Source organism: Mus caroli, chromosome 6, assembly GCF_900094665.2.
Source record: "Mus caroli chromosome 6, CAROLI_EIJ_v1.1, whole genome shotgun sequence".
Classification (NCBI taxonomy): domain Eukaryota; kingdom Metazoa; phylum Chordata; class Mammalia; order Rodentia; family Muridae; genus Mus; species Mus caroli.
This window is the reverse complement of record NC_034575.1, coordinates 85,404,644-85,423,130: the sequence shown is the minus strand read 5'-3', so window position 1 is coordinate 85,423,130 and position 18,487 is coordinate 85,404,644. Positions and strand designations below refer to the sequence as shown.

Genomic DNA, 18,487 nt, shown 5'->3' with positions numbered 1-18,487 from the left:
TGGGCCCGGTGGCTCTGGACAGAGTGACCTATTTGCACCCAGCTTATGATCTTTTGGGAGAACATTTGAGCAATAAGTAAGCCAGAGCCACTAGCCAGACCTATGCCACAGATTAAGACAGGCACCTGCGTGCTGCCAGCTACTGCCTGTGCAAGCAGATCAGAAGATGCATCTCAGGGTTACCTGAGCAGGTGTGGGGCAGAGCAGAGCAAGGTGCCTTGCGCTCTAGACTCTGACCAGAGGAGTAAGGGCTGAGCACCTGTGACTGACTTCCTGCCTCTGGCTAATTCCCCACCTGGACTTACAGAAGGCATCATCTTTAAGCCTCGGTGTTCCCAGCTGTGAGTGGGGCTGTGGGGGAGGGCATGTGTGGGAGTATAAAGAAGCTGTGTATACTGGCTGACTGCCCACTCACCACACTAAACACTTCCATGGTCAGATATCAGCCAAGGAGTGGGGTAAAACCCCCAGCCACAAGCCCACAGGGCAGGCTCTGTGGCCCTGCTGTCCTCAAGAGTGTGGCGCCTACATGATCTTCAAACTGTTTNATCCAGTTTGAAACAAGTGTTGTCATTCCTTTGGCAGCTAGGGAAACTGAGGAAAAAGGATTGTCTCCATTAGGGCAGTTACATTTAACAGACACTACTCAGTCCTGGAAGGTGGCACCTTTCAGGGACAGTGGGTATACAGCTGGATTTGAGGTGTCATGCTAAAGTTTGGGAGGCAGTGCAGGCCTAAAAAGTGGCCCAAACTGTATCATGGCCGTGGGTGGACATGTTGGAGGAACCAGGCGTGAGGTCTGAGGGCTGGAATTTAGGAAGCCCTGAATCTCTCTGGAAGTCTTCTCTGCTTAGAGTCCAGTGTGAGGGTGGAGTACCTGGGAGGAGGCATCATGGGGAGTGTCCTCTGCATGGGGATGTGGGGATTCTAGTGGGAGCTGCTGCCTCTAGATCTGTCCTTAAAGTGCTGGCCTTGGAATTTGTAAGACACCAGGCCAAGGTCAGCCAGGGAGCAATGCCAGGGTCAAGATTCCATAGAAAGTGGCCCAGACTAGCCTGACCCAAGCTCAGAACTATTGCGTGGGTGGGGGGAACACTCTCTGGCCCTTGTGGGTGTGGATGCTGTGCTGGGGGCTGGTTAGAGTCTCGGGAGCAGTCCACACATTGGAGGGTATGTAATAGTGTGGAACATGGCTACCCTAAGCCAAATGGTGCATCGAAGCAACTGGCACTCTGTGGGGAGAGCATATGTGTAATTACAGCCTATTTCTGCCCTGTTTTGGTGGGACATTGATGCAGGAAACATGTCACCCATTTGAGACTGAGGATTTTGAAGGATCTTGATCCTTATTAGGGGATGGGCAGGCTCTGGGTCAGCGTCATATATACCCCAGACCTTTGGAAGTCGCTGTGTTCCTGGGCCCATTCGTGTCTTGCCAAGGGTGGCAAAGCCCAGGCTATAGCTGAGCGCCCCGCTGCTAGGCAGGTATCCTATGCTACTGCTGCATGCCTGTGACACTTTGGCTCACTCTTGCTGCCTCTGTGTCTCAGGACACCAAAGTGCCTTCTTTGCTCTAATCTGTCTGGGTCGTGGTAGAGGGTCTTTTTGTATCTGTATAGCACAGCGGCAAACACACAGGTGAATAGCTCAAAGAATGAGAAGGCCGTGCATGGATGCCCTGCGCATATGTGGGCAGCACCACACTCACACCCTCTTTTCCCTGCTCTTCCCAGGGCCAAGAAACCCAGTCCCATGATGCTCGCCCCTATAGGACCTGAATACTTTGGCTTGAGGCCCCAGCCCACCATGCCACTGCCACCTCTGAGCTCTCGGACACTGCTGCTGCTGCTGTTGCTGCTGCTGAGGGGTGTGTGGATAGCCATCAGCTCACCCCCGGCTGGTTTGGGTCCACAACCTGCCTTCCGCACCTTTGTGGCCAGTGACTGGGGCCTCACTCACCTGGTAGTTCACGAACAGACAGGAGAGGTATATGTTGGTGCTGTGAACCGTATTTACAAGCTGTCGGGGAACCTAACCCTGCTTCGGGCCCATGTGACAGGCCCTGTAGAAGACAATGAGAAATGCTACCCACCCCCCAGTGTACAATCGTGCCCACATGGTCTGGGCAGCACAGACAACGTCAACAAGCTTCTGCTGCTGGACTATGCTGCCAACCGCCTGTTGGCCTGTGGCAGTGCCTCACAGGGCATCTGCCAGTTCCTGAGGTTGGACGATCTCTTCAAGCTGGGCGAGCCGCACCACCGCAAGGAACACTACCTGTCCAGTGTGCGAGAGGCTGGCAGCATGGCGGGAGTGCTCATTGCTGGGCCACCCGGCCAGGGACAGGCCAAGCTCTTCGTGGGCACACCCATCGATGGCAAATCAGAGTACTTCCCCACTCTGTCCAGTCGCCGGCTCATGGCCAACGAGGAAGATGCTGACATGTTTGGCTTTGTGTACCAGGATGAGTTTGTGTCATCTCAGCTCAAGATCCCTTCAGACACACTGTCCAAGTTCCCGGCCTTTGACATCTACTATGTGTACAGTTTCCGCAGCGAGCAGTTCGTATACTACCTCACCCTGCAGCTGGACACGCAGCTTACCTCGCCCGACGCCGCTGGCGAGCACTTCTTCACCTCCAAGATTGTGCGGCTGTGCGTGAATGACCCCAAGTTCTACTCTTACGTGGAGTTCCCCATTGGCTGTGAGCAGGCTGGCGTGGAGTACCGCCTGGTGCAGGACGCCTACCTGAGCCGGCCGGGACAGGCCCTGGCCAAGCAACTGGGCCTGGCTGAGGATGAGGAGGTGTTATTCACCGTGTTCGCACAGGGCCAGAAGAACCGTGTGAAGCCACCCAAGGAGTCAGCGCTGTGCCTGTTCACACTGAGGGCCATCAAGGAGAAAATCAAGGAGCGCATCCAATCCTGCTACCGTGGAGAAGGCAAGCTCTCCCTGCCTTGGCTGCTTAACAAGGAGCTGGGCTGCATCAACTCGGTGAGCAGGAGTAGGGCAGTGTGGGTGGGGGCTCCCGCCACCCTTCCTGGGGTCACATTTCACCTACACCTTGGTGGCCCTGCTCTTTGTTGGATCTGCTTTCTACTTTTTCCCCTCCCTGGTTCCCCCCAACCTTGTGAGGCAGGACCTGAACCCAGCATATTGGGCCTGAAGTCTGCTTCTAACCATGACATTGCCTTGAACCTTAGGAAGTGGCTGGTGGCACCTGTCCACACAGCTCCAAACCCCTTGGGACACTGAGTGGTGGTGACCATTTTTAGTTTGTTCCCCTTTTACAAATGAGGTTATAGAGGATCAGAGGGATAGATTGGTTTGCCCAAGCTCACACAGCCAGTTAGAGGTAGAATGAGATTGGAGCTAATCACAAGGAGCCCAGGAACTGCTTCTGTGGAGTTAATCCTCCCGGCAGGACCCCCACTGTGCCCAGTGAGTGCTGAGTGCACGCTGGGTGGATACACTCCGAGGGGCCCTGACAGGGGCGGCCCAGATACCCTGTGATGGATACTCTGCAGCCAGTGTTCCCTGCCCCCAAGCCAGCTATTCCCTCAGGAGACAGCAGGTTTTCTATCTCAGAATTGGAGCCACAGGCTGCTCCTCAGAATAGAGTAGAGCAGCAGGAGTGCCTGGCTCCTATAGGAGTAATGTGAGTGTGACTGGGCTCTGAGTGCAGCGGGAGGTGAAGCCACCGCTCTTCTCTTGGCTTCTCAGGAAAGGCATTGTGTCCCCATGTGTCCCCTTGATGCCTTGCCCCTGGTCTCAGACCTGCCCGTTACTCCTTGATTATTTCCAGGGATTCCCGGCCAGACTGGCCTCCCTCTGCATCCATGGTAGTAGCCTCTACCCCAATAAACCTCAGTCCCCAGAGAAGGACCAGCTGTCCTCTTCCTTCTCCCCAAACTGCTGTCCTGCCTTTCCGCCCCCTCCTGGTGCCTCCACTCAAAGCCATCTCCGGAAACCTTGAGGTATTGATCGCTTCCTGCACGCACAGCAAGTCCCCCTCTCTTCTCTGTGCCTTCTGCTTGTACCCACTCCCTCCTGCCTTAAACACAGCTTTTGTTTTGCAAGGTGCAAATGTAAGATCTGCAGAAGGAAGACTTCCATTGGCTGCCTCCCAGCTCGAGGCCATTTCTTTCTTTGTCCAACATGACAACTTCTTGAGGGGCTGGCCTAGTTGTGGGTCCTGTGACTTACCTGCCCTTCCTTCAAGTCACCTTCTCTGGGCCATCTCCCACTTTGGGCATTCGTTGGACCTGGGCTGCCACAGACTCTGTCTCTTCTCCAGAATTGTGTAGCCTTGTTTAGGTCTGGGTGTCATAAAACCCAGCCCCCAGCCCAGGCCTGCCTTCCCCAGCCTTGTCCCTGTTGTAGGCAAAGGTCCTTGAAGCTGCTAAGTACTTAACCTTACCACTTCTTACAGCCCCTGCAGATTGATGACGACTTCTGCGGGCAGGATTTCAACCAGCCACTGGGGGGCACGGTCACCATCGAGGGCACACCCCTTTTTGTGGACAAGGAAGATGGCCTGACTGCTGTGGCTGCCTATGACTACCAAGGCCGCACCGTGGTTTTTGCTGGCACTCGCAGCGGCCGCATCCGCAAGGTCAGGCCTGTGTGGGCTTGGAAGGGCCACCCCTGGATGGTGTGTTTGTGTGTGTTCAGGTCCCATCCAAGAAAGAGAAACCAGGTTTTCTCTGACAGGGAGACTGGGTCTGCATGAGGTGGGTAGGTGCATGCCCAGTGACCTTGAAGGACTCAGATGTCTGGGTGCCTCTGAAAGGCTCCCTTCTTTCTGGGCTTCCCATGGGAAGTTTTCTCCAGTCCTTCTTTGTTTGTCTGAGGACCCATGGGTAAATGGGCTTGTGAGGAGCCAGTGCTTCCCTCTTTCCTGTGATTGGCTTTGTTCTGCTGCACAGGGTTTTCAGGGCTACTGTTCAGAAAGAAGCCTGGGTCCTAGAGGCTTGGGTGTGTCTAGATGCTGGGGGTGGGGAGCTGGTGTCGATGTTGGACTGGGCAGGACTATGCAGCCCCCCTCCCCATTCGGCCCTTCTTTCAGCCCTGGGAGATCTGGTGTCTGCTGAAGCAGCATTCTGCCTCTGCCAGCCCCACTCCCACCCACCATGCAGCAAAGCAATGCTGAGGCCAAGGGCAGGGCAAGGGGAGAGCCCTCCCCTATCACACCATACCCCTCCTGGTTCCCAGGGAGCTGGTGACTTGAGTGACAGCGGGCCCGGCTCAGGCCTTGGGGTGACCCTGGCTCTATGTACTGGCCTGTCTAGTCTCTAGACTCTCTTCCTTTTTAGGACAGAGAGGGCTTCCAGAGGCTGTGGATCGGCCTGTCACTGGAAGGGCAGTAGGTGGGGCCCCACCTGGGTGGAAGAAGCCTCCAATAACACTGGAAGGTAGAGTTGCCTGGGTACCCAAAGGACCAGGAGGGTCAGGAGATGAAATAACAGCTGAGATCTCTTGCTGACACAGCCCTCCTCCCCCTGGCCTGCCTGCTCATGAGCCGGTGGGTGAGACTGGGCCCAGGGAGGGCCAGGAAGCCCTGGCCTCTTCTCAGTCCTAGCCTTGCATGTGGGAATCACATCCCATCCTTGCCTGTTCTCTGGTCACCGTCCTAGTCTAGGGTGCTGTTGGTGGTCTTGAGGCCCTGGGGCCTGAGCTGGTAATTGAGGGGCTCAGTAAACAAGGAATCCTGTGGACTCAATGTTGTAGAGCCAGGCACCTGATCAGTGGAGGTGGTTGGTTGAGCAGCTCTTACCAGGCCTCCACTGCGCTTGGAGCCCTGACTTGTTTGTTGCGACTCCTAGGTGGTAGAGGTGTGCCCTGGAGCTCCAGTATAGCCTCTTCTGTAACTGGTGTGCCTCAAGGAGGTCCATGAGCCTGGGGAGCCGCTGAGTGAAGTCAGATGTGTGTTGAGAGGGATTATGGAAGGTAGGGTGCAGAAAACCTAGAGACTTTCTCTTGGGGTTCTCTAGTACCTCCCAGCTAGAGATGGGCTTCCGGGTTGGGAGTGCCCCTTTTGATGTCCTGTGGACTGAGGGGGTGGCAGATAGGCCCAAGTGAAGCTAGGAGAACGGGTCTCTCCAGTCCTGTCTCGCCTGGCTGCCTCCTGGGCCCCAGGGGCCCCTTTGGTTCCAGGATTTGACTGGTGAGCTCAGAGCTTACCTGTTCCCCGGAGTCTAGATTGGCAGTGCTCCCACAGAAAGGAAACGGAGTCCTGGCGTGTGGAACCTTGGAGACGGTCCATGAGCGGAGACTGCATTGTGGGTGACCCTGTGGAGGAGGTTGAGTTCCCAGCTCTCTCCCAATCCTCTCTCCTACTCCCATCTTGCCCATACCTATGCTGGTGGGTGGGCAGGTAGGAGTGGAGTCCCCTCTGCTGCCTTGAGATTGTGTATGGACAGCCGCTAGACAGTCCAGCTGAGGAAGTGGTCTGAGTGACCCTTTGCCCCAGCCAGTGTCCTCCTCAGGCCAAAGGGCCTCTGTTTGTGCCCACCAGCACCTTGCCTGTGACTTAGGCTCCTTGCATCTCTGGCTGCATCTGGACTAAGTGCAGCTCTTGAGTGGATGCGGCCTTTCTGGGGTAAGGGATCAGATGTGTGTGAGGGAGGGTAGACAGTTGGACTGACATTTTGTTTGGAGCTCTGTGGTTGAGCTGGGTACGTGCTGCGCCACCCAGGGCATGGATATAATTGTGTCCTGGGGCCCCTGCCATCTGAACCTTCTCACCGATCCACCTGTCCCAGTTGTGGGATCTCATCAAACAGTTCAACTGGCGTTCCTGTCTTATCCATCATCTTTTGTTGCCAGTGTTGTGCAAATGAGGTGTTTCTGAAGTTTCGTCAGCTCGCTCTCTCTGGCTGTGTGAGCCTCTCTAAGCCCTCTGTTCAGTACTTCTCCAGGGCCTGACAAGCTCCTTTGCTGTGAGCATATGCCCAGTGTTCTTGTGATTGACTTGCCAGAAGCCTCACAACAATCCCAGCATCTGTTTCACAGATTGGGAAACCGAGGCACAGAGCAGTCATGTCACATGACTCCAGGGCCCTTGCTTCCTCCCTCCCTCCCCTCTTTAGAGGGTCCTTGGAGGATGACTGGAACCTAGCAGGGCTCTGAGACCCAGACTGTGCTTCAGTGATTGGGGGAACCTCTTTCCTTGCTGTCCTTTCTGTTGCTGGTCCCCAGGACTGCATCACAGGCTGCTATGATGGCCTTTGAGATTGGCATGGCCTCCATGTAGTGCTTTAGATTGTCTCTGGGAGTAGGGTGGAATCCCCTCTACCTGCTGGCCTGGCTTGGAAATGCCTGAAGCTCCCACTGCTGGGCCTGGGGCCTAGTCTACCACCAGGCAACAAGATTCCCACAGCTTGTATTTCCCCAGGGTCATGGCCCTGACAGATGGGCAACTTTCTGTGGTCCCCCATTCAAGCCAGTACTAGTCCGCTGCTTGTGGGCTGCAGGCCACCTCCTGCATCTGGGCTTTGGAGTGGCCTCCTGAGCCCTCTTGTTTTTATCCAGGCTCCTCCCACCCCTGAGGCTTCTGGGCCTGGCTCTGCTGACTAACTGCATGCAGGGGTGCTCGCCACCCCACCTCCTCCCCAGCTCTCAGCACTGCTTGTTGGAACCTGTACTCTGGGGACCCCAGGCCATTGCCTGACCTAGGGCAGGCGGGCTGGGCAGGCCCCTCCCATCTTTCCCAGGCCTGGGACTTCCAGGGCTTTAAAAAGCATCTAGGGAGCTCCAGAGACTTGCCTGGCCCTAGGCCAGGCCCTGCCAAACGTGTTGTTGTGTAAAATTGTAGCGATTAATTTAAGACCTGCCAACTTCAGCTGCTCAAGGCTGGCTGGGGTGCCCCTACCTCCCCCTTCTTCTCCAGAGCCCTGCCTGCCAACATGACCCTCCCCCAAATAGAGGCCATCTCTCTGGAATGCCCTTCCCAGCATCCTCCTGGGCCTCCAGAGACCCAGCCCTGTGAGTAGCTCCCCCTACAGCCTCCAAAGAGCCATTTCTGGCCTGAGTTTGTAGTTGCAGGCCTTGTTTGGTCCTGCAAGATGGCCCAGGTACCTCTACAAAAATGGGCTCTGGACTCCTGCCCAGGGAAGGAAGGGGTACCCCAGGACAGTAACCCTGTCCACTTACACTTCAGGCCTGAGGTCCAGCCAGGTCCCCTGGTAAGCGTGCCAGGGAGAATATAGCCTCTTTTGCTAGGGCATTTTTGTTTGTTTGTTTATTGTTTCATTTTTTTCAGGATAATCTAAATTATCTGTGGGTTTTTTTTTTTTTTTAATGTATGAGAGATTGTTCAATGTTGGCAATTAACCCCTTGTTTCTGGAAACCTCTGTAAACCACCTAATGTGCATATGAAGCACTAGTTTGGGGCCAGAGAACCATGCTGTGGCATTGTACAGCTGAGAAAGGGCATGACAGGGCTGAGGGAAGGAAGGACCTCAGGCGGCACCTGAGGCTGCATTCGTCTGCTCGGGGGGCCTGATGGGGCCCAACCATTGAGGAGGTCTACCTTGATCAGCCAGCCTCCCCTGAAGCCTCTTTCCTTTCCTGGACTTGCATGAGGCCAAGCCTCCCTGTGAGTTGGCCAGAGGCTTGGAGAGGGTGGAAGATGGGACTGGGGTCGGGGTAGGATGGGGTAGTGGTCTTCTAGTTATGACCCAGGACCACCATTCTCTCTTGCCCTCTTGCTGCTGTGATCCTTTGGAACAGGTGTGGCTGCGGTGCCCATTGTCCTGCCAGACCATGTTCACAAGCCTGGAAGGCCTTACTCTTCAGCCTGTGCTGCCCCATCTGTCCAGGCAGAGATATCTGGCTCTCCCAAGGGTGTATGCTCCCCAGGGTATTAATCACAGTGTCTCCAGATGATATTCTGAGGGGTGAGCACAGCTCTGCTCAGCACATCTAAAGCCTGGAGCAGGAGTGAAGCCTCCAACTGGCTTACTCTGCAGTTCAAGTGTGCCAGTGGCCTTCATATACAGCTGTCTCTGCTGCTATCAGAGTCTGTGCTGCTGCAGCCTGGCTGCCTGGGGACAAGCAGCCCTGCCTGCCAACACAGGCCCTTGACCTTGGATGCCTCCAGCTTGCCCTTTTTTCCTCTGCACCCAGCCCTGCTAGAGACCCTGTGTCCTCTGAGGCACCCATAATGGAGCCCATGGTGAAGGCTCACTGGAGGACACACTACCAACATCACCATCTCCAGAGCCCCTCCCAGGCTCTGCCTACTCCAGGGATGCCCTGGCTGACCCTTTGTGGCTAAGGTTCTGGGAATGGGCTGAGTCATGTGTATTTCCTTTGTGTTTTTTGCTCAGCTGCCGCCAGGCTCATCCTGACCACAGTGCCAAGCTGTGGCCTGCTCTGGGTCTGTGAGCTCCACACTGTGGGCCACATACAGGTCAGGCATACAACCCTCTGCTTGCCATGCAGTGCTTCATGCAGCATTGCTCCAAGGACCCAGCCTTTGGGGCATAGGTTCTGATGGTGGCAGGAAGAGTTGCAGGGCTTTGATCTTGGTCTTTCTATTCAACTTCTCAACTAATGTCTTGTTCCAAGCACTAGGTAGGACCCATGTCTACTCAGCAGGACCCATTTCTGTTTTCTCCCCTGGCTAATTGTAAGTAGGAAACGAAGGGGCCCAGGCTGTCTGTCTTCTGTGGAGTAGATGTGCCCCTGTGGCACCCATGTACTCTTGTAGTGCTGAGCAGACATCTGTGTCTCCTGGGAGCACTGCTTCCTTCTTGCTGGTTCTAAAGGAGACCTGCCATCAGGGACTGAGTCAAGACACAGACCTGATCAGTGCTATCTAGCTACTAGCCCCAGGCTGATGGCATATTAGCTCCTAGTGGCCAACAGGCTACCCAGATGCACATGGAAGTCACTCTTAATGTGTTTTACTCCTAGTACCTACCCTGGGCAGCTCTTCCCCTGGGAGCAGTTAGGTTCCATCCATGGCAGAGGAGGCCACAGTAGTGTAGCCCAGGGCTGTCCTAGGAAACATGTTCTATGAGTGGGAAACAGTGGGGCCATAGCAGAGAGTCTCCAAGTAACCTCTAATCAGATGCTCCCTCCTGTAGAACTGCTAGCCTCTGAATTCTCAGTCCCAAGAGGTGAGTATTGGCCTGAGTGACCACTGTGTGGGGAAGGTCAGTGTTGGAGCGAGCTACAGCTAGCTGGTCCTCACAGCCCCGGCTGTCCTTTGCCTAGAGCTCTAGCCTCTTTTATGTGTGACAGAGTTAGAGGTGAAAGATGTAACCCCTGGAACCACTGCCTATACCTCGCCCAATTATAGCTATTGGGCACCTGCAAACCATGTTTTGTCATCCAGTTATGGACAGCTAAGTGCCAGCTACTCTTATACTGTCAACCTGCCTGGTCTTTGAGGGTGGTGGTGATCAGGGGGTTAGAGGAAGGGCCTTTATGGGAATGGAGGCTGCCTTATGTAGCCCCTTCTATGACAACCTCCTACAGAAGACAGGCTTGGCAGTTTTATCTGCAGAAACTACTATGCTCACTGGCTGCTGCCCCTGATCTCTTCTCTCCTCTAGACCCTGTCCTGGAGAGTGAGATCACCCAGTACACTCTCACAAGCAGGGAGGCCAGGGCTAAGTAGTTTGTAGGGTCAGCCCAATCTGCTATCTTGGGGCAAGCAGAGCAACCTCTCTTAGGTTGGGCAAAACTGGGCAGCCCCCTGCCTCCGGGCAGCTAGGGCGCGTGCCGGCCTTGGCATACAGCCTGGATAGCCCAGACATCCTCTTCAGCAACCCCGCCTGCCCTCGGTCTGGATAATGGCCCCATTGTTGGCTCAGGGCTGGACGGACAGCTGACCTGGCCAGGCTGTCAGCTGCCTGCCCACCCGCCCTGCAGCAGTTGGCCAGGGCCTTAGAGGTGATTGGAGCCTAGCAGGCAGGCTGGCAAGCCTGGAGGCTCTGGCCTTCCCCACTGGTGACAGCCTCCTCTCCAGCCTGACCAGGTTCCCCTCTGTATGGCCTCTCCTGAAGTGTCCTGGGACCCATGGGCAGGGTCCTCCTGTCCATTGGAGAGATCAGAGTCTGACCTGGCTTCTCTCTTGGGTCAGCTCAGATTTCAGGTCCATCTCAGCAGATAGGATAGAGACCTGAGACTTAAGCAGCACAGGCAGGATGGAAAAGACTATGTCACCAAGATAGGGTGAGTAGGTGTTGGTGCAGCTTGGGGCTGTGTCCAAGGAGGCTAGGTGGTTCCACCACAGCTTCTAGAGGCAATGTGCTGTTCAGTTATAGAGGATTCTGGTGTCTGGGGAAAAGAATGAGAAACAAGAAGGCAACAGCTGGAGATGGTAAGGATACCCAGGATGCCCCAGCCCATGCCTTCCCATGTTCTGCCAGTTGCCCAGCTGCTTTGCAAGGGACTGCCAGAGCAGCTGTCTCCAGGTGGGTGGCCCTAGAGTGGACAGCTGTGGGCTGAGCCCTTGGCACGTGGGCTCTGCTGCCATGTCAGTGCTGCCCTGCTGTTATTGCCCTGGCCCTGTGCCTACTCTGCCTTCTGAAGCTCTTGCTTTTGCCCTCCTGGGATGCCCTCCTGGCCGGCTCCCCAATGTTCCAGGGCAGACTGTGTTCCCAGTTACAATCAGGTGCCTAGAACTTGGTTCTTCTCACAGGCTCTCTGAGTCTCAGTTTACTGTCTATGTGGTCTGATGAAGCTGGCTGTACTTTAGTGACTCTAGCTTGGTGGGATACAGCATGACTTGGGGACCATCATTCCAGTCAGGTGTTCCCCTCATGTTTGCACCTGGGGACCTCATCAAATGCATATATCCACAGTAACCACCATTACGTAGGTATATACAATGGGGACCCCCTTCACACATGTATTTATACAGAGACCCTGTTACATATGCTTGGAGGGCTCCATTACATACATGTATAGACAGGGTCCCATCACACACATGTATCCTGGGGGAATTTTATCATCTGGCAACTCCATCAAACAGGTATATACAGAGACTTCATCATATGTGTGTATATGGGGTCTCCACTACATGTGCTTGCATAGGTCCTATCAAACACATGTACATGGGGACCTCATCATACATGTGTGCACATGGATCATATCCTACACGTGTATAGTTTCTCCCTTCATACATATGCCCTTAAAGACTGTGTGATGCATTGTCCTGGGGACTATCTATACATGTATACAGGGACCCATTATATATGTACGTATGGAGAGCCCATCACATGTGTTCATAGGTTTTGCTTCACATGTCCATGTGCTCACACACTCATCATGTGTATACAAAGGAACATCACATATTTATATTCAGAGCCTAGAACATGTATGTACATATATATGCCCCATTATACTTGGGTATGCAGAGGCCACATCATCACACATGTGTACACACAGGGTCCTATCATATGTATGCACTGAGACCCCGTTCACACATATGCACATTGGGGCCCTATCACACATGTGCCCAGTAATCCCATCATCACATGTAAGGTCTATGGCCCTTGTCCCAAGTGTGTACACAGGAGCCCCATCAACTGGTGTGTACACAAAAACTTGTCATGGATACATCCGTTGCACATATGATCATAGGGACACTATATGTATGCATATAGGAACCTGTTCCGTGTGTATACACAGGGATCCCATCATATGTATGCAAAGGAGCCTCATTACCCACATGTGCACAGAGACCCCATTAGGAGTACATTAGGAACTACATCACATGCTATACACCCAGGGGCCCGACCCTGTTATATGTACACTTAGGGACTTCCATTACATACATGGACACACAGGGACCCCCATCATACATGCACCTAGAGACTCCATCACACAGATGTTGTCACAGGTGTCTTGTATTTACTTTTTCTGAATCTGTGATAAAATACCTACCCTGACAAAAGCAATTTAAGAGGAAAGTGGTTTATTTTTGCTCGCCGTGGGATAGAGTCCATTATAGTAGGGGAGGTCATGGCAGTAGAAAAGCAAGTGGAGGCAGACTGTAAACCTCAAGGTCCACCCCAAGTGATGTACTTTTTAACAAGACTCCTACATCTGAAAGATTCTGCAACCTCTCTCTACAGTGGCAGCAGCTGGGAATGAAGTATTTAAACACATGAGCCTATGGCAGGCATTTCATATTCAAAACATAAACTCCGTCATCGCATATGTACCCAGAGACACTGTGACACTGATGTGCACAAAGGTCCTGTCAGGCCTGAGCATGGCTTGGCTCAATGCAGAGTACTGCTACACACTCATGTCTATAACCTCCCTGATGCCCACATTCCTCTAGCTGAGGAATGGTTTCCACGCTCTGCCAGTGGCTCCTCCCTGGAGTTAGCCTCTACTGAGCTGTGTCCCTAGGACCTGGTTGTGCATGTGGACCATTGCTGGGCAGGTGGATGGACAGCTGAACTCACATGCCCCCAACTGCAGCTGTTGAGACCACCTGTCCCAGTCAATTAGGCTGGCAGGCTGGGGGCAGGGCCTCCTGAGCCTGGATGGCCTGTGATCCTTTCCTTATGGACTCTAGAGAAAGGCCTGCTCTCTGCTCTGGCCTGTCCTTTTCCTGCATGCCTGGAGCTAGTGTGTCTACCCAGTCTGGGAAGGGTGGTAGCAGGTGGTGGCAGGCAAGATAGGGCTGGGGGTTACGTGGTCATTGTGGCAGGAGGAAACTCCCCTAGTCTCTGTCCAGGGCACCCTGTATGCTGGGTGCAAGGCTACCACCCAGGGGTGAGGAGGATGGGATCTTTCTGGGATGTGGATGTGGGTGAAGCCTAGGGTGTGGGGGAGTAGAGTCATGGCTGTGGTCTTGGAGGCTTGTAAGACATTGGTCTAGAGTTCTCGGTCCCCTGCCCACTGAACAGGCTTGTTTCCTGGCACCTGTCTCAGGCAAGCTTTTCTGTCTCTGTCACCGTGTGGGGAGGGGGAAGCATGATTCATTCCCATTTCAGGAGTAGGAAAACAGATACATCTAAGCCAATTTTGGCCTAGGTGGTGTGAGTCCAGCCTTGTCTCTGACTGCATGCTATCCACTTAATACAGCAGTGTAAGCTAGCCTAATATGATCTGCTCTAGCAGTCATCCAGGACCTGGCTCCCTCCCCTGCTCTGGCATAGCTAGGCTAGGTAGGTTTAGGTTAAGGTTAGTGTCCTCGCCAGCCCCAGGGTTATTGGGCTGCTGTGGGCCCTTTCTGTCTCAGCTAGCTGTTCCTGCTTGTCCATCCAGAGGCCGGAGGAATAAAGTTTGGGCAACTATTAGCCCAGCCCCTTCAGGCCTCCCAGGACCTCCCTACTTACCCAGCTCTTCCGGGTCTGGTTTGACTTAAGCCTGTCTTGGTGGAGCGGCAGCTGAGCGGATGTGGGGGGTGGCCCAGGCTCTCAGGAATGTGACCCTCCCCCTCTCTCCCAGCTAGCAGTCTCTTGGCCCAGAGACACAGGCCCCACCCTGGCTGGCCCCTCGCCCAGCTCCTGACAGAGCTAGCCTATGGCAGGGTGCTGGTTTTTGCTGCCCTTGCTGCCCCCAGGTCTGCTCTGCCCCCTTACTGTGGGGTACAAAGAAGGCCAAGCTCACTCCAGCCTTATACCCAGAAGTAGAGAGGTAGGCCAGATGGGTTAGAAGCTGGAGGTAGATGTTGGCTGCCTTAGCTGCACAGTGGGTAGAAGCAAGCTGCAGGTCCTGTGCCAGGAGACTGTGCCTGGGCCCAGCTGAGCTGGGCAGACGCGCCCCACGAGTCCCATCTTGAAAGCCCCCATGGGTCTCTCTGTTAATTAAATACATTTGTTTGGTAAAAGCAACTAAAAATACTTGCAGCACCAAGGCTGCAGGAGAGGATCAGGCTAATTAGCGCCTGGCTTGTTTGGGATCTGAACTATATTTCCGCGCTGATGAGGTCCCCTTCTCCCTGCCACTTTCTTGCTGGGGTATCCCTCATCCCAAGACACCAAGGCCAGCCTTGGCCTCTCTGTGTGTGAGCCCCTGGTCTTGTTCCTCGACTATACCAATCACAAGGGCTCCTCCTACCCTCTTACCTCAAACTTGCTTTCTTTCACAAGCCTCATGGTGGCCCATGAAAGAGGTTCCTGCCTGCCAGGTTCCCTGCAGCTTGATGGTAGGCACTGGAGCCCACGTGTACCCTACCACTGAGTTTTGGTGTCTGGATTGGTAGAGGAACCAAGGCACACCCACCTGTCCAGTGTGTCTTGTCCTATCTCTGTCTTTGGGGTGACTTGGGTCAGGGACAGTGAACTGGGTCAGCCTTGGCTCATTCTGAATCAGCCTGGTTCTTTGGTGGGAAGGTGCTTGTTAGAGGGCTTGGACCCTTTGCATTGGGTAAGGTGGGTCTAGGATAGTGTGTTGTGGGCCTGCCTCATTGAGCACCCTTTGCTACTACAGATTCTGGTGGACCTTGCAAACCCCAGTGGCAGGCCGGCCCTGGCTTATGAGAGTGTGGTGGCTCAGGAGGGCAACCCTATCCTGCGTGACCTGGTCCTCAGCCCCAACCGCCAGTACCTCTATGCTATGACGGAGAAGCAGGTGGGTGCTGCTGGCTGATCGGCATGAGCTTTTAGGGTGGCTGGGGTGGGATCCCCGGTCAGAGATCCCAGTCATAAGGAACCTGAGGAATGGCTTGCCTGGAGTCAAGAGGCTGCTTTCCCCCATGGTGGTGTCCTGTTGGCTATAATACCTGACATGACACTCTACAGACAGATGAGCAGTGGGCCTGCTAAGAGATGTGGTTATGAGGGTTCCATGCTATCCATGTAGCCTCAGACTCCCCAGGGCCTCATATGGAAGGCCCTTGTTCTCTCCCTGTGACCTCAACCCTGGAAGTTGGTACTTAGGTGACTGCACTGTCCAAGCACAGGTGCCTTTGGAGGATTGAACTGGGACGCTGGGCTGGGCTTATCTGGCTCAGGCTCTGGCTGTCTACAGTGGGTTGTGGCTATGTCCTTGGCAAGACATGGCCAGCCTGGCTTGCCTAGGTCTTCAAGGTATTCTTATGTGCCCAGCTTTACCAGCTTGTTGCCTGTTCCTCCCCTTTCTATGTAAACTGGCATCCCTATGGCAGATGGGCAGGTAGTAGTTGGAAGGGAACAGGCAGAACGTCAGCTCTTGCTTCTCCTCTGCAATCCTTCTTGGTTCTGCCTCTGGGGTGGGTCCTGAGACCTGGGGAGACCCAGAGTTGGCCTGCTCCTCTGCACCACTGGGCTGGCCCCAGTCTTCCTTCACCAAGCTGACAAGTCTCCATTCCTCAGTAGTCCAGGCCATAAAGGAGTCCAGACAGATGGGAGACAAAGTGTGGTCCCAACTGTAGGTCCCAGCTAGCTGCCTGCCTTGGATCTCTTGTCCCTATTGATCCACTTGGCCGAGGCAGGGTGACCCAGCCTGGCTTTTGAGTACACTGAGCTCTTCAGGATGGGCTGGGAACCTGGGATGGATGGGTCTAGCTAGGCCTCTCACTGTGATCCTTCCCCAGGTGACGCAGGTGCCTGTGGAAAGCTGTGTCCAATATACTTCCTGTGAGCTGTGTCTGGGGTCTCGGGACCCCCACTGTGGCTGGTGTGTCCTGCACAGCATGTGAGTCTGGGAGGTCTGGCTTGAAGAGGTGGGTGGCATTTGGCCTAGTGGCCCCTGGAAGCCTACTGTGTGTATCTCANATAGTCATAGCTGCCCTAGGTCTCATTTGACCCCACTGACAAGTGATGGGGGTGTTAACAGGTGGGGGCAGAGGAATCCATGCCCTCAGCCCAGGGACCCCTCTCCAGTGGCCTTGGAGATTCTGGACCTATAAGCCCAACCTAGGCATATTCTTCCTGCAGCTGCTCTAGGCAGGATGCCTGTGAGCGGGCAGAAGAGCCCCAGCGTTTTGCCTCTGACCTGCTGCAGTGTGTGCAGTTAACTGTCCAGCCACGCAATGTGTCAGTCACCATGTCCCAGGTGCCGGTGAGTGTGGCTGTTGGAGATGGCTGGGAGGGAGCAGTGGGGGGCGGGAGGGGGCAGGTAAGCACTTACCCATTCCTTCTGCCATGGCCAGCTCGTGCTGCAGGCTTGGAATGTGCCTGACCTCTCAGCTGGTGTCAACTGCTCCTTTGAGGATTTCACGGAGACTGAGAGCATCCTGGAAGATGGCCGCATCCATTGCCACTCACCTTCTGCCCGGGAAGTGGCGCCCATCACACAGGGTCAGGGTGAGTGGGTTCTTCCTGCTCAGCAGTTGCAGGTTAGGAGGAGAGTCAAAAGCAGGAGGTATGTGGAGCCAGACGAAGCTTCAGAAGGGATCAGAGTGGAGCTGGGGAATGTCTGTGCTGCGTGGGAGGAAAGCCTGGTGCTGGTTTGAGCACATGCCTTTCTGCCTGCTAAGGTCCATTTTCAGTCAGTGCTTGGCAAATATCCCATTTAGCCCAACCTTCATGAGGGATCTGTGTTCTGATTCCTTACTGGCCAGTTAAGGATGGGGCATCAGCTACCTGGGGCCCGGGCTAGAGGAGTGATGTGTTGGTTTATATCTGGGCTTTCTCTGTGGGTGCCAGGTCTGTGGTCTCTGACCCTGATGGCTTAGCCTTCATGTTCTGCAGGAGACCAGCGGGTGGTGAAGCTCTACCTCAAGTCCAAGGAGACAGGGAAGAAGTTTGCATCTGTGGACTTTGTCTTCTATAACTGCAGTGTTCACCAGTCGTGAGTGTCCCTAGATCCTGCCCTTGCTGCAGTCGCATCCCTGTGGTCTTGCTGCAAACACTCCTTTGCAGGCCTGCTCTCCTGCAGCTGACATCCAGTCAAGCAGACAGGATAAGAGACCCCACAAAAGCAGCCTGCCAGTTGAGCTATCTGGGAAAGGCCCTGAGGGCATCATGGAAGGAGGCTGTGGCTGGTATTGCAGCACCTGTGGAGAGCTGTTTTAGGAACTGGGTAGGAGAGATATGACCTATGAGAAGCCCTGCTGGCCAGCAGAGTGGGACCAGGGCCTCCAAGGGAGACATTGATCTGGGCCATTGTAGAACCCAGACATGACAACTCAGTGTGTGCTGATTCTGGGCCTGGAAATAGTTGCTGCACAGTAGGACACCCAGGCATTGGCTTCTGCTTGGTTCTTGGGGCTTCTGGGTGGCACAGGGAGTTGGGCAGGGGCAACATTGTTTGCTTTTTCTCATCTTGGCTGTAAGCACCTAGCTTCAGATATAAGGAAGCTGGGGACATATTAAGGTTCATTACTGGTCAAGAGAGGGTCCTTAGAAGACCAGGGCAAGGGTGGGGATTTCAGAGACAATCATATCAGGCTTGGCCTGGGACATGGGGTTGGCTGGCTTTTCAATCTTGCTTTCATTTATTGAGAGACTCCACAGTTTTCTTGGAGTTGTCTTTAGGAGCAAGGTGACCAGAACTGGTAGGGCTGTCCTATAGGGCAGGGAGGTGTATTCTGGAGGCCATGAGGCTGTCTCTTTGCAAGCCCCCAGGATTATGAGATGCACATTG

At 54.4% G+C, this 18,487-nt stretch overlaps 1 protein-coding gene across 1 annotated transcript in view; it reads left to right on the top strand.

The window, feature by feature from the left end:
• Positions 1-18,487, top strand: part of Plxna1 (plexin A1) — a 46,130-nt gene that overhangs the window by 3,123 nt on the left and 24,520 nt on the right. The window contains exons 2-8 of the mRNA XM_021164374.1: positions 1,734-2,994; positions 4,433-4,615; positions 15,410-15,550; positions 16,494-16,594; positions 16,837-16,960; positions 17,052-17,205; positions 17,593-17,692. Coding sequence (XP_021020033.1) covers positions 1,753-2,994; positions 4,433-4,615; positions 15,410-15,550; positions 16,494-16,594; positions 16,837-16,960; positions 17,052-17,205; positions 17,593-17,692 — 2,045 coding nt within the window. The 5' untranslated portion in view covers positions 1,734-1,752. The remainder of the gene's footprint in view (positions 1-1,733; positions 2,995-4,432; positions 4,616-15,409; positions 15,551-16,493; positions 16,595-16,836; positions 16,961-17,051; positions 17,206-17,592; positions 17,693-18,487) is intronic.